Genomic DNA, 25,175 nt, shown 5'->3' on the forward strand with positions numbered 1-25,175 from the left:
GGAGGAGCTGCAGTTGGGAGAACCCCCAGTAATGTGACTCCAATGGAGCTGGTCTCTCATGGATTACTGGGGAACTGCCAGGTTTGGGAGCAGGTCCTGTGGCCTCTTCCATGGGTGGGGGTTGCAAGGCCCCCTGACAGAATGATGTGAAGGGTTCTCCATGAGGGAATTCTCATTGAGACGTCCTCCCCCAGAGCCACTTCCTTGGGTTTGATCACAAGAGGGGATGATCCAGGCTATGATTTGCTCAGGAAATTGTGATGCAAAGTTTGCTCTCTGCAAGCCTGGGTGGAACATCAGCTGGTGCAGCAGATAGAGGTGAGTTAATGGTCTGTTCTGGAATGAAGTAATAAGCAACACCTCTCTTCAGGTGAGCTTGTGTTGCCCTGCTCCTGTGATGTGATCACAATGGTAGTCCCAGGTAGGAACCATCAACCATGTCTCCTTTCACATATTTCACCGAGAAAAATCAGATTAAAATAAAATTATTTCATAAACGGAATCAGATTTCATTGCACCTTGTCATTGGGGATTGCTCATCACCCTACAGCTCAGGGAGTCTTTCAAAGCAAGAGGGCAGCTGTACTCCTGTCTGTAATAACCCTCGTTAGCATCGTCAGTAGATGTCCCTTTCTGCTGACATTCTGATCATCACATCAGCCTTTGCCCAGTGAATGCTCACAGTGGAAGAGGGAGCGTGTTAGTTAGGTTGACAATAATGGCACAGAAGGCAGTTGTAAGTAAGCGTTCTGAATGTTGTGTTTGATAGGAAGTCAATATCTGTAAAAGAGTTTTCCTGGCTGATCATTAGAAGAGCAAAATACACCAGCCACCAGGCCTGAAGAAGGTGATCCCCAGAGTGCAGCAGTGCCATACCTGTCATTCCAAAGATATAAATGGAAATCATACACATATGAATAGCAGGATATGCCCCCAGTGTTGAGAACTGACATGAAGAGCTGCACGGAGACAGCCGTACGTAGGGCAAAACAATTTTAATTGGCCCTACAAAACTCAGGTTCTATTCTTGGGAACCACCTACTGGCGCCTCATCTATTAAATCTCTATATCTATACAGACGTGCAGCACTCTTGTAATGCTCAAGACCTAAAATGAAGAGGCCAGCTTGATTTTGCCGGACCTCAAATGACTGTTCAGATTGCATAGTATGCTGTTGGTTTTGTGACGGAGGAGAAATATGCTTTTGTGCTCTCTTAAAAGCTGTGTTAAGTAACAAAGAGAAGCGTAGATGGGACCAGGAGAAGGGATGTCGAAAAAAGTGAAGTGAGAGGAGATGGATGAGGAGAAATAAGTGAAGGAAGACTAATAGTGTGGAGTCAGTAGCTAGAAAACGTCAGGAGGCCTGATTCTCCACTGGCCTGCACCTTGTGCAAAGGTGGAGTAAAATACTGCTGTTCTGACTTTGCTGCATTTTACACCCATCTTGCACTGGTGTAAACAGTGGTGACTCTGGCCCAGGCAGGGTTTTGTGTGTGCATCAGTAAGGGTCATGTGGCACAGAAAGAAACTTTCTGAATGATTTGGAAGCAGCAGAACAAACCAGAAGGGAATAGGGAGTGGGATTTCTCACTGCTTCGCCCTTTGTGTAGCCATCTGTGCCTGCGTCACATGAGTGCCAGGGGGCTGTGAAATGCTACCGTTCTGAGTCTGTGGCATTTGTTAGCCTCTTTGCACAAAAGCTTAATATCTAAATAGATAAACGAGAGGAAGGGAAGTGACTTGACCAACCAGCAGAACCAGGAATAGAATCTGGGTCTCCTGACCCCCAATCCAGTACCTTGGCCTCTGGCCCTGCCTGTTTCTGCCAATAGCTTTACATAACGCCCCCACAGCAGCGTTTCAATGACTACACAGCATGCCAGTCAGTGGAAAAATTAGGTCTAGTTTATCCAGTGAGACATGAAAACGATTGACAAGTACAGGACAGGCAGGACTAGATAGGACTGAATGTTTTCTTCAGAGACTGAAACAAACTCATCCTAGTGACTAGCTTAAAGGGATGATTGGGTCAAGACAAAAACCCTGCATTGATAGGTGTGCCTAAGAACTGTGGACCAAATCTTCAGTAGGATTTGAATCCACACAAGCTGCAGCGTTTGGAATAATCCGTGACCTGTTTCTAAAACAAGTTGGGTGTACAAATAATTATGTAAACTGTGCCAGAAATTTCTGATCTTGCGCCTCCCAACTGGATAATTGTGCCTGGAAATGATTAGAGGTAATCGTTTGTGGGTGCAGTTGGGTAATTGCCAGGAACAACTAGGTTTTATGTGTGCATTGCCCTACAATGAGGAGGAGCTGGGACAGAGATGCTCTTCCTGGCATCATCCCCCTGAGAATCTGTGAGAAGTGTACTGTCAATGGGAGTGTTGCCATTACCATCAATGGGAGAAGGATCAGGCCCATGAGCTGTCAGCTATCCAATTTTTGGTGTTGTAAATATAGGCAGGACTATCCCGGGGGAGAGTTCCATGGTTAGTATTACGTGAACAAATCAATTGATGTTCTAATAGAGACAGGAGCACAAAGAAAGACATCAATATGCATCAAACCACAGCAAGCCAAAGGAATGGGACTTGCCCACTGCCGCGCTTGGGTTTGTTCTCACACTAGTGTAAATCCATGGTTGCGGAGGACTTCTGATTCCCACCTGGAGTCAGGCCTGCTGTTTTTAGGTCAGTGTGTCTCATGTTTTCTGGGACTGTTATTTACACCAACATCACAAATAAAAATTCGTAATTAGACAGTTTTTCTTGTTAGTGATGTTGATGGGAACTTTTGGGTCACCGCTTTCACAGTCTGCAAATTGGTATCTCCTGAATACTGAAATGATATTATTAACTGCAATAATAAATTGTGTCTTTGGGTTGGGAGCTCTATATCTCTGTGAAAGGTCTGAAGTTCCCCCAGGTTCTCCAACCAGGAGACCCCGGGATGCAACCTCCATCCTTCTAGCACAGGGAGAGTTTTCTCTCCCAAGCCTGTTAACTTTCTTTTTTAATCGACTGGCACCTACAGCTGTTTTTGCTTCCCTCTCAGGCTCTGTGTGATGTCTCTGCTGTACTGCAAACACAGGGAGCATGAGGCTGAGAATATGTGACTCAAACCCAATTCTCCATCCCATGTGCTGCATAGAGCACTACCACCAGGCATAGCATGAATGCCTTTTTCATCAGGAAAATGTAACCACTTCTTTACTGGTGCTCAACTCCAGCATCTCTATAATGGCAGCACAGGGCAGGTTTGTACTGATGGCTTGCAGTAGAATGCTCTGATATATCTATCTGAGGGTTTTATACATCACCATGGTATCTGAGTGTCTTCCATGTAAAATCAATAGCAAGAATGAAGTCCCTGGTGGTCTTGGAGTTTCTGGCTGTTCTCTTTTCTAGTCAAAACTCTGCTGGGGGTAGGGTATTTGTTTGTTTTTTAAAATATTTTATTAATTTCCTCCTCTTATTTTGAGGTAGTGTTGAGGGGGCTAGGATTAGAAGACTGTGTCAGTACTGTGAGCTGTACCTGGTACAGGCAGTAGGCCCATGCAATGTAATTTTCCCAATGAACTTTACCAAGGACATTAACCAGTAGCGAAATGGTTAAAAATATTAAGAGTTGTTTAAAGTGATCGTGTTTACAGAGATTTCTTGCAGTCAAAGCAGCAACCTCCTTGTATACTTCCTTGCTCTGTTCCGTAATGTATTGCAAAAAACCCAACATTTGTCATTTCTGTGCCATGTCTCCTTGCACATAAATCCATCCAAATGAGACGAGAGCCTGTCCTTGGAAGACACTGGCATGATTTGCGGGTGATTGTCTGGCTTGGTAGCTTTCCCTGATTGCACTTTTTTCAGAACTATTGAAATCCCTAATGAGATGTACAGATTACATCTGTATAAATCATTCCAGAGATGGCAGATATTTCGTTGATCACAATGAATAAAGGATCTAGGCCTTACTCTTGTTCTCATTACAAGCAGTACTGTAGTACAGTTCTTAACTGTACCAAAGAGCAGAATTTAGCCTACACTCATCAAAGGATAGGTCAGGTTAGTTGAAAGGACAAGACGGTTGTTGCTAAAATGGTCCACAAACATCTAAAAGAAAAGTAGTCTTGGGCAGAGTGAATGCACAATTTTTTCTTTCCAGTAGGAATATGCTGTATCATACTGTGAATAGCATATTCCCTGGCTTTAACAGCAGAAAGCCACACTTCTATATCATCTTGCCACATTCTTGGGGAGTGGGGTAAGGAGAGGTCTGGTCTCACAGATAGAGCCGATGTGGTCATTAAGCTACAGTCGTCCCTTTATCACAGCCAGCACTAGCTATGATTCTCCATCGTTCCCAGTTGTGCAGTGGTGGCAGTTATTCAAAGGGGGTATGCTATTCATTGCCTACAGTGTGTAGGAGCTTTGTTGGGCCACATAGCACTGTGTGAAACATCTGTGTGAAACAATGGCAAATCACACAGTCTGCAAGTTTCCCACTGTGCAATAATAATAATTATCTTTATCCTTCTGTGTCTATGAAATCTTTAAAATTGCATTAGAGGGAATGATTCTGCATCAGCAGGGAAGGGACCTGGATTATATATTCAGTCCTCTCCACCTTGCACTTATCTGATCCTCGATTGTGCCATTCCACGCAACTGTTCTCTCACACACTGCCCAATCAATTCTCTAAACCTCTGTAGAAAATCCTGCATTACTGCTCTGGATTATAGTCACTGACCTTTCTAGTGATATTTACATCTGATTGTCAGAGGTGCTGAGCACTGGCGCCACCACTGGCTTCAGCTGACATAGCAGGTGCTCTGCATTCTGAAATTAAGGCCTCAGGCTTTTGTAAAGGCAATGTTCAAAAATGATTCATTGTCTCAATTTTGGGGGGCTAGTTTGAGACGCCCCAAAGGGGCTTGGTGTTCCTGAGGGGTTGCTCAGCACTTTCGGAAAATCAAGACTCTTTTTTTAAAGTGTCTCAAGTTGGATATTCAAAAACTAAGGCACCTAAAATCACTAGCCAGTTTTAAAAATGTTGGAGATTACAATGTGTTTGTGTGCATGTGTATGAGGAGGAGAGAGAGAGAACATACACACATACAAAGAAAGAGTATCGGCAGCACTGGCAATGATGCCTATAGTTAGGATTCCCACTTCCCACTATAAGATCCTACTTTCAGTTGCTTATAACATAGCCAAACTGTAACCATTCAGACTGAAATTTCCCCATGCTGGGTATCTTAGGCTGAATTTTTCTGGAAAGTTACAGAACAAATGATTCAGCTACTTCTGAGACAAGGTTAGGGGGAAAAATATGTTGTTTTGCCCTTGTTAAAGTATTCTTACAACCATTTCACTAAGAAGCTCCAGTGCATCCATCCTTTGGTGTAAGGACTTGAAATTTGGTAGTACCAGGGATGTGCCTTTTGCTGTCTCTGTGAAAATCTGCCCAATAATTTTAGCAAGTTATAAGCCTGTGAAAATTACAGTTCACACATGCACGTACTGTTAGAGGCTGGCACCATTAGTCTCTGAAGATTCCATCTGAACAAAGCAGAAAGGGCCAGGGATTGCAGGGTGTGGGACAGTAGGATGGGAACAAAGGGGTAGAAGCAAAGAAGGGTGGGACAAAAGGCTGGGGGAGACATGCTGGGGAACAGAGTCAGAAGGGAGGCCAAAAAGGGAGGAGTGGGGCAAAAGGATCTGTAACCAATAGAGAACACTGCCTTCCAGAATCTGGAACTTAACCCAGGAGTCCTGAGTCTCATCATGCCTCTACTGTCTGTGAAGAGCTGTGAACCCTACTGGCAAAATGTGTCTCATCCCCTTGTCTTAGCTGATTCACATAGAGGATAACAACCTATTACTGCTCCAGTAGCTCAAGTAGTAGAGATTTGTGCTGTGGATCTAAAGGTTCCAACCCTACTAATGATCCATGTAAGAGTCAATAGCCTTCAACATGGTGGAATTTCTATTTTTTCAGTGTTTTTTTAAACTTAGGCAATTATATTTAACCCCCTCTTCCCTCCAAAACCCCAAACCTGTATTAAGAAAACACTAATGTAGCAAAGTCAAGCATTCAGAATTTAGGAGATGCTGGATTTAGGGTTGACTGTTCAAACTTAATTCTGTTCCCGTGAGAGAAAGTCACTTAAACCAAAATGTTCACAGATGGCCACTGCTTGTTTCTCATTTTCTCGATTGCCAATTTGAGATACCTAGTGCCAGGTTTGCAGGAGTGCTGAGCGCTCATCACTTCAAGTAACATCCCTGCGAGCTGTACTTAGAACATATAAAGTACTGTACAAATGTTAAATAGCCTGAAAAATCAGGCTCTTGGCATCTCAAGTTGGGCACCCACAATTAGTGGAAACTTAATAGTTAAAGCTCTTTGTGCCTCAGTTCCCCATCTTTGAAATGGGGATAATATTCTCACCTCACAGGGCTATTGTGGAAATAAATTAATGTCTGTGATGCACTCAGATGCTATAGTGATGAGCACTGTAGAAAACCCACAAGGAAATTAATAATTCTGTATTCAGAGCAGGGTTTGGCTGGTGTATGTTAAGTAGACCTGAGGCCACACTCTGAATGATGAGGATTAAAAGAAATATTAAATAGCTACCCCTTTAGTGAGCACTGTCCATCCTTTGCACTGAGTGAGGAAGGGGTTCTTTCAAAAAATAGTATTCAGTTAAAGATTGTATCATAATGCATACACATAAAGCGCTGAATTAAGATTGCACAGGCAGCCTTAATTCTAGCATTTTTGACTTTTGAGCACTTGATTTAGTAACCTTAATCTTCCTTTAATCCAGAAGTTTTTATATAGTTTTTATTAGGATGAAAAACACATTTAAATATACTGCCTGTCAAACTGTCCAACTGCCAGCTGCTGTACTCATGTTCCTCAATGCTGCCATCACTGATAGGACAAGTTCTCCCTTATTGGCTGGAACTGGACTAATTTACCAACAGACAACCAGTAAATGAGAACATATGTGAAACATTTTTTCGATTGTTTGCCTCTCATGATGTCCAGCCTAGTGGTTGGTAAAGCACTGTTGTTTTTACAGGGAGAGAGAGACAAGGAATGGAAGAGTTTTGATTTACTTAGACATTCAAATCAGCCTCTTTTAATCCAGAGCTCACGCAAAAGATTTGATAGGGATCAGTCAATGAGTTTTATCAAGGCAACCGCTTCAAAGTCTGTTGAGGTAAACTAGACATTGCAATCTCATTAATTTATTTGTCTTTTCCCCCAAAAAAATGTATTCCCAGAGTCAGAGCTGCCAAAAGATGGACAGATCCCTGTCTCACACAATAAAAAGCAGAGGCTGTTGCCTTGAAAACCAGACAAACTGGCTCTATAACCCAGATACTCTTGGCTTGCTGCCCTTGCCAATGCACCAACTCAAATCCCCTCCCATGCGGCAGTACAAAGATGTTAATCCATGGCACTGAAGGCACCCAAATTAGCCCAGTGCAGGATTAAGATGTCGAGCTGTGGCTAGAGGATTAGTATATGGAGTTCTCAACATTTCCAAAGTTGTACTGAAAATGATTTCCAGTGAGGTCACTGACTTTTTGTTGCCGCTCTAAGGGCGTCCTGATTTAAAGCATCTGGAGGGAATTTTTAAATCGGAAAAGGCCAGAGCAAATTTCTGTGCATTTAGCATGTTATTCTCTGTCACAAATGTGACAATATTATGGGGTCTCACTTGATTTTTATTTGGAGAGGTAAACAGGACTAGGAGACTAGATAGCTCAGGAGCTTGATAATGGCCTACAGAGACTTTCCTCAATCTCAGTTGCCAGGTCATAGCCACCCAAGATGGTGTGTGGGGGGGTTATTACTACTAAAAAGTGGGGTTTATTACAGCTCAGACAATGTGGTAGGTTCCTTATGGATAGGTACTGGTAAAGGCTACACAGACTGGAGTCAGTACTGACTCTTCCAGTAACTTGCTAGGTGATCTCAGGCAAGTCACTTCACTTCTCGGTGACTCTGTTTTGCCTCCTTGCCTTTGTCTATTTAGACTGTGAGCTCTTTGAAAGAGGAACTCTATCTCAGTACGGGTATGACTATACTGCAATCAGGGCTGCGCATGTAGGTAGCTCACTAAAAATTGCATTGTAGCTGCAGTGGCATAGGCAGCAGCATGGGCTAGCCACCAGCATGTGCACCTAGGTTTCTGGGCAGGACTGTACTCAGGTAGCTAGCCCGGGCTGCCATGGCTACACTGTAATGTTTTTAACAAGCTAATTTGATCAAAGCTACCTTGGATATACCTCCATGTATTGCAGTTGCGCCTCCCAATTGTAGTGTAGACATACCCTCGGTGTATGTACAGTGCCTAACACAATGGGTCCCTGATCTTGGTTGGGGCACTACCATAATAATAATAATTAATAAATGGTAACTGCTATTAAGCTAAGGTCCATGCCCCAAAGGTGTTACAAACTAATTCCTGATCTTGCAAAGACTGCTAGGGGTAATGTTTATTACCATTCATTCATTTCCATTTATATAACACTCCTCCACAGCGCTAGATGCTCGGCATTTTAAAATTCCATCTCATGCAACAATTGCAGGATTGCTGGGCAGCCATTTTGGCTTGTGTTAGATACAGCTGTGTCTATAGATGCAAGCGAGATGATGACAAAAGGTCAGGGAAAGTACTTGGAGGGACTTGTGGTTTGCATTCCCCCTCGCCCTCCAGCATTCAGAGGGTAAGGCTACCAGCTGTGAAGTGGGTTGGAACCTCAAGGTCACAAGCACTCACAATTGAGCACTCATGGCCACTGTGCCTCCTCCTAGTCATCCGGGAATCAGCTCAATTCCAACACTTGGAATGCCTCTTGCTGGCCGGTGTCTCTCCTGCCTCAGGCCCCAGTGTCCCTCCCAGCCCCTAGTGCCCCTCTTCCTTGGGGTTCTGCCCACTGCAGTACCTCCACACTCTGGGTCTCCCCACCCAGGGGAACCCCTTCCCCCTATGCCCACCTTGCCTCAGTGGCTACTGCCAGTCATCATCTAACCCCCCCTTTCTCTGGGGCAAATGAAGTCTGTAATGGCCACTCATCATTGGCAAGGGGGTTGGACCAGCTGCCTTTGCTTATCTCCGGGCTGCACCTCTGCAGCCCCAGTACCTGCTTAGGCCTTAAACAAGGCCTCAGCCTGGGGAATTGCCGGGCTGGAGCTCCCCAGCTCCTCTTGCCCTTCCCCAGCACTGCTCTACTTCAGGTACCCTATGCTCCCAGGCAGCTAGGCCTTTTCCACTCCAAGACCGGAGTGAGACTGATTCAGCTCCTCCCTTAGTCCTTATATACGGGCCAGCTGTGGCTACTTCCTCAGTCAGCCTACCTTTTCCCCCAGGACCGGAGTAACTGCCCTGCTACAGTCACCAAGGCCACAGCGATCTTAGACTTCTCTGTCTTTTGCTTCCGAATGCAGATCTCACCCCGTCATTCATATGCCTATCATGTCATTGTCCTTCACGCCTACTTGGAGTTTATACTTGACTTTTGCTTGGAAGCTTCACCAGTTGCAGAGAGCAGCTACACTTCATAGGAAGAAGACAGTCATCAATCCCTACCCTCAGTGATTTGCACTGGCAACAGTAATACAGCTCTTTTCATCAGTAGACCTCAAAGCACTTTACAAAAGCAGGTCAGTATTATTAATATCTCCATTTTATAGTTGGAAAAACCAAGACACAGAGAGGGGAAGCAACTTGCTCAAGGTCACCCAGCAGGCATATCCATTAGGCCAGGGTTTCTCAAACTGGAGTCCTCAGACCCCCGGGGGTCCATGAGGGTACTTCATGGGGTCCGCAGGCCACTCGGATCAACTGCTCCCCCTCCCACCCTCAACTCCTCCCCCTCCCTCCCAGTGCCTCCTGCACACCAGGGAACAGCTGTTCAGCGGTGTGCAGGAGGCGCTGGGAGGGAGGGAGGGGGAAGAGTCGGGGTGGAGCACACTTGGGGGACGGGGTGGAAAGAAATGGGGAAGAGGAGAGACAGGTGTGAAGAGGGGGTGGGAAGAAGTGGGATGGGGGTGGGACCTTGGGGGAAGGGTGGTGTGTGGGTGAGGTCTGGGGCTGAGCAGGGGGCTTGGGGTCTGCAAAAAATTTTAAATCAAAATGGGGGTCTTCGGGTTGCTAAAGTTTGAGAACCGCTGCATTAGGCCACAAATGAATTTAGTTCAAAGCTTTGCTTATAGCCCTCAATGATCAAGTCCTAAGGTATCAAATTGCCTCTCCACAAAGTCCTTCAGGCCATTGCAATTGGTCAAGTTGTCCTGAGGTACAAGCTGGGCAAGGCAGGGATAGTGCCTGCTTGGTTAAGGGATCCTGTCCCTGGCACCCCTTCTGTAGTATGTCTGCCAGAGTCCCCTCCCCCAGTGTCTGCATTCAGGACTTGGCACATGGATCTGATTTTCGCATCAGCTCACTCTCTCTTCCTCTTTCAGCCCCATGTCCTTTTTTATTCTGTTTTCTTTGTCCGTTTGGTTTGGTTTGGTTTGGCTGCAGTGGTAGATGGCTGGCTGATTGGGACCAGGTGCGTTTAAATTATACAGTGCTCCAGATGTATAACCAAACAAATATGTATATATAAATAAATGCAAAGACGTATAACCAAATAGAATACTCTTTTCTCCTTCTTGCAGAGAAAAAATCCTCCTCACCCTCACAGTCGGTGTCTGGCTGGAGTGAGCTGTCATTGGTAGCATTTGTGGCTTCTATAAAGTCACTGAAAACAAAATCCCTCCCCAAGAAGCGTATTTTTAGCATATTATGTACAGTGGCAACTGAACATATTTATACTGGGGAAGGGTGGAGTCAGCCCCCGTGCAAACTCTTTCTTGGGAGATCTCTAGCTATAGAGCTCTCCAGTTCCTCCCCGTGTAGGTTGTAAATCGAACTCCCTGACAGTGCTTGCATGTAGTATTGCCAACGCTGGAATTCAGGTCAGAAGAATCAGACTCCGGGCATCAAGAGATTAATTTCAGGGCAGTGGGGCGCTCAGGCTAGCTTGGCACATAGAGCCTGACGAGTTGTTACTGCTGGTCCCAGTGTATATGGGAGTAATGGCTGAACAGAAATCTGGATGTCCCTCTCACCTTGCACTCCAGCTTCTGTGGGGCTGCATCATGCTTCTGTGCTGTCCGAGAGTCGCACCGATGTCACCAGGGAATGTTGTATCATGCCACAGCTCGGGAGGTGCATTTTGTCAATGCTCTGGGTATGCCAGACCAAAGTCATTGTGGTCTCTAGTTCCTGCAGTTAAGGATAAGGTATGAGCCAGCACAGAGCCATGCCTCCTCTGGAGACTCCTGAGCTTACATGCCTGCTACTGCACCCTTTATGGGTATAGCTTACTGCCTGCCCTCCCTGCCAACTAACTCCGCTGGCCAGTTGTGGGAAGGGTAGAGCCATGTCCCTCAACCTCCTGCCTGTTTCCTTTAGAGAACTGTGGGCACCCTGAAGCAGCTCTCCCTGCCCTTACAAAAGCATTGGGCACTGCCATTCTGCCTGGCCCTTACATAGGCTGTGCATGGGAAAGAAGACACCACACTTTCCCCAATGCATAAGGGGCAAGCAGCACCTAGCCACAAATAATCAGCGGATTTTACTGGATCTGGTTAGTTTCACACTGTATTATTGAGAGGATATAAGATCCACAGAGATTATAAACAAATGACCTGGAGGATGCCAACTCTCCTTCACTGATATGTCCTGCACTAACAAATCATGCTTAAACCTAGTGGGTAAGGAGTAAATATTTGTATGTTGGGGTTGAAGAAGTCAAGAGCTTTCCCAGTGCTAAGTATTCGGATTGTCTGATTGTTTTTTCATTCTAATTACTTTCAGTCTCACCAAAATCCAGCTGTTTCTCTGAATTTTCCCAGATCTTTATTTCCTTAATGCTTTTGTTTCCTATAGAATTGATGAGCTCCATGGGAGTTCTCCGAATCATATAGGGTCTGATTCTGCCACCATGACTCACCAGGAGAAAGGATGCTAGAATTAGGTCTGTAGTATTTAATCAGGACCAAATCTGGCTGGCTCTCAGTTGGGTGGACAGTATGGGAGAGCAAGCAAGGAACTCTGCCCTGGTGGCTTGTACAAGGAGTACGCTGAATCCAGTCCCTCTTCTCAGAGGGACATATTCCTCTCAGCTCACAGGAAACCCCAAAAGAGGGCAGGGAGGAGACAGGAGGCAAGACCATGCCTCCACCCCCTTACACACCCAACAGCCAAGCTGGCTGGTCACACATGGTGTAGTAAGTTGCTTCCCATATGGGATGCAGTGGCAGGTGTGCAGCCTCTTCACAGCTCGGAGTTGTGGGAAGCATCCCATCAGGGACACTAATGCTGGTGCGGTGAGGCTCAGCACTAGAGATGGGTGGCAAATGGTTTTCCTGTCCCAGGAGAGAGTTCAAGATTTCAATTCTGCCCCCCCCTTCCGAAACAGGGTAAAAAGTCAAAATCTTGAAAAATGTTCGCAAACTGATAATCTGAAAAAAAAATCCATTTTGGGTCAATGCAAATGTGTTATTTGGATCATTTTGAAATGTTTCATTTAGATTTTGGCATTTTAAAATCTTTTAAAACTTTTTTGGGATCTAAATTGATTAAGATTTCAAAATGAAAAGTTGTTTTGAATTGAAAAATGAAACTTTTCCTTTGTCAAAATGTCCCGTTTTGACATTTTACAATTTCTAGGCTTTTGGCTTTTTCAAAAAAATTTTCAAAAATGTTCGAAGGTGGCCAGTTTGGGTTCTCACAAACAGTTTCTGTTTGAAAATATCGACATTTTCTGATAAAAAATATTTTGTTTGAAAATCTTCAACCAGCTCTACTCAGCACCACTCCTTAACCATCTTCGGTGCTGCAACAGTACAGTTTAGCCTGCAGGGAGTCACTCAGAAAGTCTATTTAAATACCCTAGTTTTATTCTTTTTGGCTAATAAGTCCATAAAACAAAAACCACTCTCAGTGGTTCCTGCTTGAAGAAGAGAGGGATCTGGCAAGCCATCTCTTTTTCCAGCAGGAACACTATGTTCCATCCAGTACTTTTATAGCAACAGAAATACAGAGGCGACAGTGAAGATGAATGTGATCGTTAAAAGTCAGATTTTTTGATTAAATAAAAAAAAGAAGCAGCTGTTTTTAAAATGGTGCTGGGATCTATGCTGTTTTGGAGTAACCCCTGCACTTTACATAACACATGGAGCTGTCTGACATACCATATCATCCTCTTTAGCTATAATAGTGTGTTAGTGGGTTTTTTTCCCACTGAATTACAGAGCGTTAGATTCTTATATCATAGGGACAGCAAAATATTAAATAAGAGGAAGTCTACAAATATGCGCTTTACTGGTTATTTTCCCTATCAGCAAGTTTCGAGATGGGCAGCTGGACTCTGGGTGTTATAACAGGTCTGAGTTAAGTAACCACAGTTCTGTTGTATAAGCTTTGCTTTCAAGATGCTTCAGCCAATCAGAGGCTACAATAAACAATGTGCAAAACAAAGAGTCCATTCAATAACCACTAGCTTTCTAAGGAGGACATGCTGTTGATCTTCCTAACTTTGTATAAATTCTTCTGTACATAAGCCTGAAGGCACAATTCCTAGAGGCAGAGTGAGACTCCAGCTTGGAAAGTAGCAGAAGCACAGCTGAAAGACGTCCCAAAAATCAGCATTGGGAGGAACACGGTGAGTAATATTTCTAAATCTTCTAAACAACATGCATGACCTATAATTGCAGCTAGGAAAATAATGAAAACCTTTATTGTCAACAGTGAATCAAAGTGAGGCAGTAGGAGAAAGGTGGCTTGTGAAAATGTCATTAAGGCATAAATATTTTCCCTCCCAGATTTCCACAAGGAATTACTTATTTCCCCAGTACGCTCTAATCAAAGGCCTCTTCCAAATATGCTAATAAAGAGAGCTCATGCTGGATTTTGGTCTCGGTTACACCATTGTAAATCCAGAATATCTTCAGTAAAATTGAGGGAATTACTCCAGATTTATGCTGGTATTATCCAAATCAGAATCTTCGTCTTTTATTTAAATGATCTCCCCTACATTTGAAATCTAGGATTTTAATTGAGATAAATTGATAATAAAACAATCCAAAAGAAATGCATAAGAAAAAAACTCACTTGGACTGAACAGAGAAAAAGCAAGTCCCCCCCCCCACTTCCCGATGGTGCATTTGGGTGTAGTTAAATCCAGGAACAAAGGACAGAACTCTAAAATTATCCATTCATGTGTGACCTGGAATTCATTAATTTAACCCTTATCAACCCAGAACCGTTCACTTTTTATTTCTATCTAGTATAGAAGGAATTGCTCTGCTGCCATTTATTTGATGCAGAAAATTCAAATAAAAAAAATCATATGCCCAAAGTATGGAAGTTTACTTTGATAGATGCCATAACATTTTCCCTAGATGTCAAAATACTTGCCTAAAAGATATTATTTGAGAAAACCTCAGTTATATTTTCAAATGCTTCTTTAAAAAATTGATGTTCAGGTTTTAAAATCTATAAAATACCCGGGAGCTGTTAAAGCAGTTTAAATCTTATTTCTAGCAAATAGATGGAGAGGTAATACCATGATGAAAATAAAAGATTAATTTGTAGGATTAAAGACTCATAGACTCACAGATTTTAAAGTCAGTAGATGAACATGAAAAAGCTACACTGAAGGAAAATAAACAAACAAAAACTGGTGTGAAGCCAGAGTAGAAGATTGAAATAGTGTAAAAACCTAGAAAAAAGCAGGGAAAATGGCAGGTTTGCCTGATCCAGTATAAATGTGATTGTGATGTAAAGAAGACAGATTTGCAGATGTCTGTTAGTTGTTTGGTCCATAAACACACTCACAATATGTCCCTAGGCATTTCTAATCTATAATGTCCTTCCTCTATTGCTTCTCTAAGTAAATGAGTCCATGCTGTCAAGGATGCTGGTGCTCTGACCACACTCGGATGGTCCATTTGAATTTTTTAGTCTGCTGAATGTGCTGCCCTTACTACGTCTCCTGCTCTGTTTCTCCAGTCACTTGGTGTCCAGTCCTTCATTCTGAGTAGTCCCACTGACGTAATGGGAGTACTTGTGTCCACCCTCCCCCTGAATAACAACCTGAGATATCAGAGTAGCAGCCGTGTTAGTCTGTATTCTCAAAAAGAAAAGGAGTACTTGTGGCACCTTAGAGACTAACAAATTTATTAGAGCATAAGCTCGATGAAGTGAGCTGTAGCTCACGAAAGCTTATGCTCTAATAAATTTGTTAGTCTCTAAGGTGCCACAAGTACTCCTTTTCAACCTGAGATATGTTACATTTGTCTTCCATACCCACGGAATTGCTGCGAGTTACAACTACTTATTTCACCATCTACAAGCATGTATAGCCCATTTTTGGACCATCTTATACCAGGTGTGTATGTTACACCAGCTCCGCAAGAGGCTGGGCCGCCTTCAACAATCTAAGAATGAGGGGATTAAACTCTGCTTGGCTTCCTTCTGTTCTGATTTTCCTTTTCTGTCCTACAGATGTTTACACACAACAAACTGAAGATTTTCATAATGCTTCTGGCACTGGCCACTTACACAGCCATGGTGGGGCTCAATGCTGGAGCCGGTTCAGGGGCATTCAAAGGTAACACTAGCAGATGTTTCTGATTTGACTAGGCACCTCTCGCTCCCAGAACACACGACTGCTTGCGTTCTGAAGCATGAGCTCCACCAATTCAGTAGGTGTATTAGTCAGGCACCTAATGGTAGAGATTCTCATGCTTTGCCTCTCCCACTCTGTCACTGTTTTACCCTCTGCTGTTTCCCAGTCTTTTCCCCATCGTAAGAGATGGCCTTAGAGCTGCATTTCCCCCAGAGCATACTGGGGGACATTTCCCAGGTTCAAAGAGTTAGCATACTCCCTACACTAGGCCCCTTGATGGGCTATAGGGTACAACCTCCCATTCCTCCATCCAGTCAACTACACTGGCTGGTGTGTAAGGGGTGGTGACATACCCTTCCTCCTCCCTGTCCCCTTTTGGATGCCATGAGCTCCCCAGAGGAATAGGGAGGGAACAGCCGCTGATTTCTTCCCACTGCTGGGGGCAGTTCTGCCTGGTTTAGTTTCCTTTGACTTCAGAGGGCTTTGGGTCAGGCTCTATGTGAGCGGTGTACAAGTAAAGCCCCCTCTCACACTCCCACAAGTGAGGGCTATACAGCACCTGGCACCCAGTGACTTGGCAGCAAGAAAGGACAAGCTTCTTCAGTTACTGCTGCTTGTTTATAAAGATCAGTGCCGCCAATTCCCAACTCCAACAGAGTTTGTCAACTCTGCATATCGCAGCTCACTCCCAGCTTTGGCTTTCAAGCCTGACTGGCTTTTCTGGTTCTGTGTAGCTGTAATTCTGTTCTCTTTGTATAACTTGCTTGAAGTCACACCTGGCCTTCATAAGTGAGGATTGTCACATATTCAGTGATTCTGCAAAGACAACCCCATTACAACACAGGAATCATTTTGACAAGAGAATCATATCAGCTCTCACAGGTGTATGCTGATGAAATGAGTAAAGCCTGAAAGAGGGCATGGAGAACTGTGGGCTCTTCCCATTACTTGTGTGCAGTAACATGTTTTCCTGCAATAACCTTCATTGCTCCAGGTGTATTCCTAAATACTGTTGGAAACATCTCAAACAAGTACAACACCGATTTCACACCAGCTGGCTGGGCCTTCCTCATCTGGAATGTCATCTATGCCTGGCAGTTTGCTTGGCTGGGTTATGCACTGTCAGGAATCTGCAGAAGGTATTTTTTCTCCATAGAATTTGAATGCAGGACTCTCCGTCACACACTACCATATCTGAGCTGACACTGAGTTGAGGATCTTTGTCAGTCTTTTGCCTTCTGTCTTTTGAGCCCATGTGAATATTTATTATTTGTATGTGCATGGCCCTGTGCAAGGCATAAGATACAGACAGGACCTGCCCCAAAGTGCTTGCAACCTAGACAAGATGGACACCCAGGAGACACTGGGCAGTCCAGAGGAGGGACTGGCTAGGTTTGTTTTGACTTGCTGCTTGTGGGCATGGTGGAAAGAGTGAGGCCACAGGTGAGATTTGAAAGAAGATGGGGTGATCCATCTGTGATGATCCCTTGCCCCTAACTGTCTCTGTGATACACAGCTATTTAAGTACCACTGCCTTTGCCACTAAGGGGGCAGCAGGATTACCATGGTCAGAGATTGGCACCAGTGCACCATATTACTCAAATGGAGTGCTGGGAAATGATACACTGTGATGCTGCTTCACCAGAACACATAGGGCCTGATTCTCATGGCAGTGTAAATGAGGAGCAAATCTGCTGAAATCAGTGATGTAGGAAGTGGTGGAGAAGGGCCACAGTGTCGTCTCCACAACGCTCACGGTATAAGAGTCTGCAGACACTGAGATCTGCATTTACTACATACACTAGCCCCTGGGGAGCTTTTTGAGTGGGCAAGCAATAGCCAGGCTAAATGGACTAGCAAAGATCTCTGGGGAAATCATTTCACAAAACTTGATTGGCCTGATTCTCACGGCAGCCCCTTTCTGCTGACAGTGGTATTACAGAGTCATACTGTAAATGAGAATGAATCGCCCAGCTCTGCAGTTCCAGACTGTGCTGGGAGCCAAAAAACGTTACTGGTAGCAATGCAACGACATATGTGAAATGAGCTGGTGTGCTCAACCCTAGCTAGACAGGTACGCAGCTCACAACATGTTGCCATTACTGACACCAACCTCTGCACAGGGTTTTTCCAGTCTCAGTGGAGAGGCCAAGGATGCAGTAGGCCTGAATGCTAAATGAGTCTAGGACACTGAGGTTAACCATCAGCAGAGACACAAACACTGGTATATATTGCATAATCTCAATGTAGTTGGTGTGCGCAGCACGCAGTGACATATCATGGGATATTACTAATGAATTAAATGGAAAGCATGCTTTGTAAAGCCACGAGGCCAGATCTCACTGACACCAGTGTAAAACAGAAAGGACTTCCGTCACGTCTATGGGGTTCAACCCGTGCCAATCCACTGTAAGTGGGAGGAGAATCAGATCTGCAATGCTTGAACTTCCTGACAGTCAGTACTGCTTTCTCCAGATGCCTGCTTTTCATTGGCAGGAATGAACTTGGATGGGTCTACACAGAGCCAGATTTACTGCCAATATCATTCTATCTGGTGTGGCTACTGAACAACGCTATTAATGTTGGATGGCTGTTTCTGTGGGACCGAGAGTAAGTGAACTGCGAAGACAGGATTTTTGCAATCCGCTCCCTGGGCCTGATTCACTGCTGCATTACACCACTTTCACCCCTGTGTGATCCCTGTGAAGTAAACTGAGTCACATTGGTGTAAAGCTGTCTAGGCCAGGGAATCAGGCTTTATGTCTTAATACACTTGGACTAGGCAAAAGGAAGCCTTTATATCATGTTTGTTTTGGGTAATGTTTGCTTTTGGCCCATGAGTTGGATCTGTGATATCTAAATCTAAAATCTCTTCCAACTTGCCAATCCTGCATACTGTCAGTATAAGCAGGAAGCTAGGATCAGTCATCGTGTACCACTCTTCATTAAGCCAGTTAATCTTGTGGCTTTTGGTTATTTTTATGATCATAGTCATTTCCCGGGCACAGCACTGCAGTCATATTGTCATTGGCTGTCAGAGGAATGCAGTTGCTAAATACGAGCATGAATTGTATAACAAAATAAAACAGCTATAGGTTAAGTAAAGGCTACATGTAATGATTAGCTCTGTTAAGGGTCATTATGTGTCCAAGAATAAGGCTATAAGGTGAGGCATCCATTGCGCTAATATGTAAAACAATTTAGCTAAAATACTGTATCACATGTTTTTCCCCGAGGTATCTCATTCCAGCCCTGGTTCTCCTGGCAGTCCTCCCGTTTACCTGTTATGTTGGTCTCTTCATTTCACACCGATCCTTGCATATCCATGCCGTTTGGTTCCTAAAGTCTCACAAAGCAGATCTGTGGCTCATCCGAATTCTGGTATGCTATATGTGAGCACTGTTATTTATAGAAAAGCTACACAGCCATGTTCATGCAGGGTTAAAGGTGGCAAAGTTCAGATGCACAATGTCATTATGATTCCTACCCCAGTGTTAACTCACTCCCCTTGCACATATCTTCAGGCTTCCCTTGTAAGTCAGTTCCTCATCTGTTGACAGCATGGGAGTCAATAGGAGGAAGATAAGCCCCTCATCTGTTTCACGATGCTTCACGTGTAGACTGACAGTCCAGATTGCCCCCAAATAGTCCTTAATCCATTAGATCATTATTAAGAATGTATAGCTGGAGTGGAAAATTTTCTTCTGCCTTTTCCTTTTGTTCCACACTCTGGATGAAAGTGATTGATCCCCCAACCTTTAGAACAAAGATTCTCAAACAGTGGTCTGCGGACCACCAGTAGTCCGTGAGCTCCATTCAGGTGGTCTGTAGATAGTTCCCTCTAAGGTGATCGCCTGGGCGGCCACACACACAAGAATGAAAGGCCACACACCTAATTAGCGAAGCTGTGCAGGTGTGGCTCCACTAATTAGGTGCCTGGACCCTGGAGAAGATGCACATGTAAGATGAGGTGGTGGCCTTGGGGAGAATGGGGACAGTGGGGGGAGAAGAGGGGATGAGGGGAATTTGGGACATGCAGGGCTATGACGGCGAGAGAAAGAGGTGACGTTCGCCAGCTCCAGGTCTGCGTTGCTGGGGAGAGACCCTCCCTCCTTCCCAGCCTCAGCTCTGCGGCTGCTGTGGCGGAGGAGAGACCCCCCCTCCGTCCCAGCCCCAGCTCGGGGGCTGCTGCGGTGGGGGATAGAGGGAGAGACCCCTCTTTCCCAGCCCCAGCTCAGGGGCTGCCGTGGCAGGGGAGAGAGGGCACATCCATTGCATTAGAAAGGTAAGACTACTGATATTAATATAGGAGTTGTGTGCTTTTATTTGTAGAACAAAAAACATTAATTATTATAACTTTTTTTTATATAGCACTTTTATCCAAAGTGCTTTAAAATAGTTAGCTAATGGTACAAACAACATTTGGAAAGAGCATTAAGTGGTCCACCTCAGCAATTTTCAAGTGGTCTGCAAAAAAAAAAAAAGTTGGAGAACCACTGGTTTAGAACATTGGCTGTTTGTGCTCAGTACATTGCACAGAGGCAATGAAGTTTAATATCTTCAGCCACATGCGATACTTCCTCCCTCCATCTCCCCACAGCAGAAAAGAGCTCCATACCTGCTACTTCACTTCCTTACCCTCCCCCCCCCAACCAAGAAACCCTACACCCCTTAGCTGTCTGATCTACTATAACCCCTCTCCTGACTGAAATGTGCTCCCTGACCCTTCCCTCTGATTGCTTGATTCCTAACTGGGAACATGCAGTGGAAAAGTGGGTTGGATGAGAATGCAAGTGTGAGACCAGGGAGGATTTCTCAGCAGTAGGCAGTCTGTAAAGATGAGACGCTCTTCAGATCACAGTCCTGACCTACCCCAGATATGCGTTCCCGCCCCAGCCTGTCTCCCCACAACTTGTTATAGTCAGATTCCAGGACTCATGATCCATATACAGGTACAGACAGTGAGTAAACTCTGAATTCAGCATTTGGAACTATAGGCATCACACCAACACGCAACACGATGAATCCATTTGGCTTAGTGTTTACGAAAGGTTCAATAGGAATTATGTATTGCTGTTTATAGCCCAAATGTCACTCCATGGAACAAGGCAGAATTTACAAACCCAGGCACAATGAAGGGTGAGGGTGGAGAACTGCACCTATTAGTAAGGGATGGACTCCATCAACCCAGGCTGTGGAGGGGTAGTGCAGCCTCTATACAACCAATCCTGAAGCTGGTGCTCTACCGTATCAGGGCCCAGTAATGAACCCAGGCCCACAAGATCCTGAGGCAGCATCCTTAGCTGCAGCCCCTGACCAATAGCTTTAGAGCTGAAGGCCTACAGACCCACAGCAGCCATGGCCACACCCTAGCCTAAGTAGCTGGACAGGCAGCAGTCTCCATGGGTACTTGGACGATATAAAGGCCCCAACAGGAAGAGGACGCTGTCTGAGCAACACCCTATTACCTGCTGCCAAGACCACCTTGCCCCCACTGACCTGGCCCCTTGAATTGGATCTTCTGGCAGATCCCTGTAGAACTCTGACTGTTGGCCTGGACAGTCTCTGATATGGATTGACCTACTGGCTACCCAACCACTGTGCACACTTGCCTACTGCTTTGGACTGCCCCTTCACCTGCCTGGCCACTGGGCATTACATCCCCTCCCTGGAGGAGTATGGCTGAGGATCTGCATAGGTGTGGAGCCATCAGACTTACTTCTTCCCATAAACCCCTCTCTGCAATAGTGCTGATGGAGCCACTGTGAAGCTAGGAGTGTACCTATTGAGTGGGGCTTCCTGCATCCTGCACCTACCCCAATGTGCCATACCAGTGCCAGTTTAACCACCCATTGGGGCATAGAGGGGTGGCAGGTTTAGAGGTATACAGAATGTTTATTTCTCATCATCCCTCAGTGTATCATTATTCTACATGACAGGTGCAAAATGGGATTGCACTGTACGCGACATGGACCACAATTGCCGCTCTGCTGAATTTTGCCGTGGTGCTGATCTTCAGTGGGAACGTATCTAATAAGATTGCAACTGCAACCTCTCTGGCCATCCTTACCTTTGAACTGGTAATATGGTAGGTGACACTGATAGGCTCCCATTTGTCCCTAAAAAAATTTCCGGCCATCTGGATCCTGCTCACTTCTTGACTCCTAGTGAGTAGCATCAGGATCACTCTCAGACATTATGATTAGATCTTCACTGGACCATGTGTAGGAGAAGGGGCCTTATCAGCTTCTTCAGTGACTGAACACAAGTGGAGAATGGTAATTCTGCCCAAGGTACTGGAGTGGGGCGAGTTGAAAATTTACCATCAAAATTGTTTTTCAACAGAAAATTGAGTTTTTCAACAAAACAAAATTTTCTGCAAAAAGGGTCAAAAAACCATCAATCCAATAAATGGAAATATATCAGGGTTTGGGCTAGATATTTTGATTTGGAAATGCTGCCACAGTGCTTCATGGGAGGTGTAGTCTGACTAGGGAGCCCAGCCTATAGAGGAGAATGAGAGCTTGAGTCAACTACAACTATAACTCCCAGGAGGCATCGTGGCAGCATTTCAGAAACAAAACATTTTGGTTTTCAGTCAAAATTTTTCAGTATTGGAATTTCCACCGAAAAATAGAAACCTTCCATGAAAAAAAGCAGACAAAAATTAATTTTATTTGTTTTTATTAGTTTCCATGGAACCCCCACCTTTTTTGACATGCTCCATACTGCAGCTCTTCTCAGGCTCCGAGAAGTGACAGAGATAGTCTAATCCAGCCTTGGCAAACTCCATGCTTGTTCCCACCTAAAGAAGTTGTCTGGGGAGGGGAGGGGGGAGGAAATCCACTGACAGGATGTTCATTTTTTTGTCACCTTTATTTCCTCCTAGGTTTTCTCTGGAAAACTTTGTGCTTGACAAGTATGTGCGGTATAATCTCACTGTCTACCCAGTGGTCATTGTAGCACTGACTGGCATTGTGTGGAAGAACTACTCCCCTTCATCACCAACTGACAACAGTGTTTTTACAGGTGGGTCCTTGTAATGTTTAAGCTCATTTTATCTAGAAGAGACCACCAATCTCTTCTGAATGTTTCCCGCATGTCATTCCCCCAGCATCTTTGTGTGCAGGGAGAAAGTCCTTCCTGCTAAAGGGGACCTTTAAAAACCACTAGGGATTTATGAGATGTCTTTAATTTTGTAGAGTGAGAGTAGAGCGAGGCAAGACCCTTAAACTGCTGTGATTGCCCTAGGGCCTGCTGTGCTTGGGGTGGAAAGCGTATCCTTAATATCACTCCAGTTCATTTGTTAGTGGGATATCCCCCACCCCAATCCATCCCCTCCCACTCTCCATAACCACCTGCGGGAAGCTGAACTGATATGTTCCCACAATGCAAGTGGGATAGGACTTGGAGAGCTGCCCCAAGATGTCTGCACCCCCGGTGCTGCACAGGAGCTCACTCCTCTCTGCTGTTGAGGAGGGTTTGGGGGTGGGGAGAGCCACGGGGCGGTGGGGGCAGGGCAAGTCTGGCAGAGCTCAGCTATGCAACTCACCAAGGTGGAGGTAGCACATCCACCATAGAGGATGCGGTAGTAGCAACAGCCAGAAAGCAGCTCTGCTGCCTGTCTGTGGCCTGGGGGAGGATTGCTTCTGATTTCCTCAGAGCCCCAGCCTGCACACTCTCCCATTTCACTCAGGCAGGGTCTATACTTACAAAGTTTTACTGGTGTAGTTCTGTCAATTAAGGGTATTCTCCCCACTCCCCTATATAGCTATGTTGGTAAAAGCTCTATTGTAGTGTAGATGCCTTTATAGTGGTATAAATGTGCTTCCACCAACAGAGCTTATGCTAGTTTGGGGAACTGGCCTAAACTCTAGCTTGGGTTAAAGTTTTGCAAGCTATGTCAGATAGGAATGTGAAGAAATCGCCTCCTAGCCTACATCGCTGTGTTGGCAGAAGGCCCAGTGTAGGCACAGCTATACTGGCAAAAACCGTGTTTTTAACTTATTTCATTCAGGAAACTGGTATAACGTATACTGGCAAAAGAACTCTTCTGCTGATCTAAGGTGTGTTTCTACTAGGAAAGTTTGCCAGTATACCTGTACAGGCAAACCCTTTCTAGTGGAGACAAGGCCTATGCTGGTATAAACCATTTTATACGGATAGTACTGCATCTAAACTAAGAGGGTTTTGCTGGTACAGATATAGTGGTTTAGTTAAACCAGCACAACTTCTAGGTCCTGGAAGTTGATAAGACCTTATTCTGGCTCAGGGGCAGGCTCTAGGGTTTGCTCACAGTAAATGTGAAGACAAGGTTTAAATACTTCAAGGGAGACATTGGGTCCTGTTTGGGGTTCTCCTTCTTTGCTGTTGTGGTAGCCCTTCTCCCAGTTACCCCCACTCTTGTAAAAAGACATAATTTATTTGCTCTCTCACACATAATAAAGGGTGCTCTGTTTCTTTTATAGTTGTGTTGCTGGGAGTGGCTTGTGTTACCTTTGCTGTTCAGCTGGGAATAGTTATATGGAGACACTGTAGAAGGCCTCTAGACCTGTCAGATTCTCCAGCCATGACACTGTGAAGTACATTTCCAAAGTGAAGACCTTAAGGGGGAAATTTTCAAAGCCATGAATGGGAATCAGGTACCCAACACCCACAGCCTTGACGCTTTGAAAATCTCTGAAATGTGTAACAGTGAACACCACAAAAAGGATAATAAGGAGGTTACGATGATTTCGTATAAGCATTCAAGGTCTCACTCTCCTTCCACTCTGATCGATTACACTTACCCTACCCTCTTTAATTTGACCACTATGTGTTTTTTTTAAAATGGTCTTTTAAGTTTACACCAGAGGAGCGGATGAACAGGTCCCTCTGACAAAGCCTAATGCACTTCTGGATAAATGGACAATAGCACTCAGGTATGTCCAGCCTGAGGCAGACCCATGAACACAGTTGCCACACTTACACTTTTGCACAGACGTTATCTTTTCCTTGTTTGTTTTTTTTTAAATGGCTGTAAATAAGCAACCCCTCAATGGTGACTGAAATACTAGAATATGTGATGTTGTTTACGAGAACAATGGATGAAATTTGTGATACACTTCTTGTTTCCATTCCTTCACATTTTTTAAAACAATAAAGCAACTAATGACAGGACATCTATATTTTCTGCTAATAAACCAGTTATACAAACACCTGCTATTAAATGTTTATTCCCTGACCCTATAAACACTAAGGCACTGAGCTTCCAAAAAGCACTGCATGGATAGATGATCCCTGTATCTGTGTGGAGTTCCCTGAAGTCAATGGAGCATTCTGTGCTTGCAGGATGCCACCTTGTTACTGGATTAGGGCCACAGGCATGCGAGTAACTTGATACTGCTAAGGAGTCCCTTTGACCTTCTGTGCCTAAGTTGTTGTTGTTTATGACTTGTGTTGCAGTAACATCTAACACCATCAGTC

At 44.7% G+C, this 25,175-nt stretch overlaps 1 protein-coding gene across 3 annotated transcripts; it reads left to right on the plus strand.

Moving 5' to 3' along the window:
- Window positions 1-9,477: 9,477 nt before the first annotated feature.
- On the plus strand, window positions 9,478-24,901 carry LOC119853521. Of its 3 annotated transcripts, none has more exons than XM_043512029.1 (9): window positions 9,478-9,690; window positions 13,642-13,742; window positions 15,587-15,692; window positions 16,705-16,849; window positions 18,186-18,320; window positions 18,947-19,091; window positions 21,650-21,798; window positions 22,600-22,739; window positions 24,179-24,901. In XM_043512029.1, the coding sequence occupies exons 3-9, from the start codon at window positions 15,587-15,589 to the stop codon at window positions 24,289-24,291; spliced, it is 933 nt and encodes a 310-aa protein (XP_043367964.1). In that variant the 5' UTR covers window positions 9,478-9,690; window positions 13,642-13,742; the 3' UTR covers window positions 24,292-24,901. The 3 variants fall into 3 exon arrangements, with proteins under 3 accessions (XP_043367964.1, XP_038252600.1, XP_043367965.1); XM_038396672.2 differs by having other exon boundaries at window positions 18,207-18,320; XM_043512030.1 differs by lacking the exon at window positions 9,478-9,690 and having other exon boundaries at window positions 13,595-13,742.
- Window positions 24,902-25,175: the final 274 nt, after the last annotated feature.

Source organism: Dermochelys coriacea, chromosome 3 (genome assembly GCF_009764565.3).
Source record: "Dermochelys coriacea isolate rDerCor1 chromosome 3, rDerCor1.pri.v4, whole genome shotgun sequence".
In the NCBI taxonomy this organism is placed as follows: domain Eukaryota; kingdom Metazoa; phylum Chordata; order Testudines; family Dermochelyidae; genus Dermochelys; species Dermochelys coriacea.

Coding starts and splice junctions, on each gene's coding strand:
- LOC119853521 (XM_043512029.1), top strand. CDS start 15,587: ATGTTTACACACAACAAACTGAAGATTTTCATAATGCTTCTGGCACTG. Junction 18,321..18,946: donor CTGTTTCTGTGGGACCGAGA/GTAAGTGAACTG, acceptor TTTTTCCCCGAG/GTATCTCATTCCAGCCCTGG. Junction 21,799..22,599: donor ACCTTTGAACTGGTAATATG/GTAGGTGACACT, acceptor ATTTCCTCCTAG/GTTTTCTCTGGAAAACTTTG.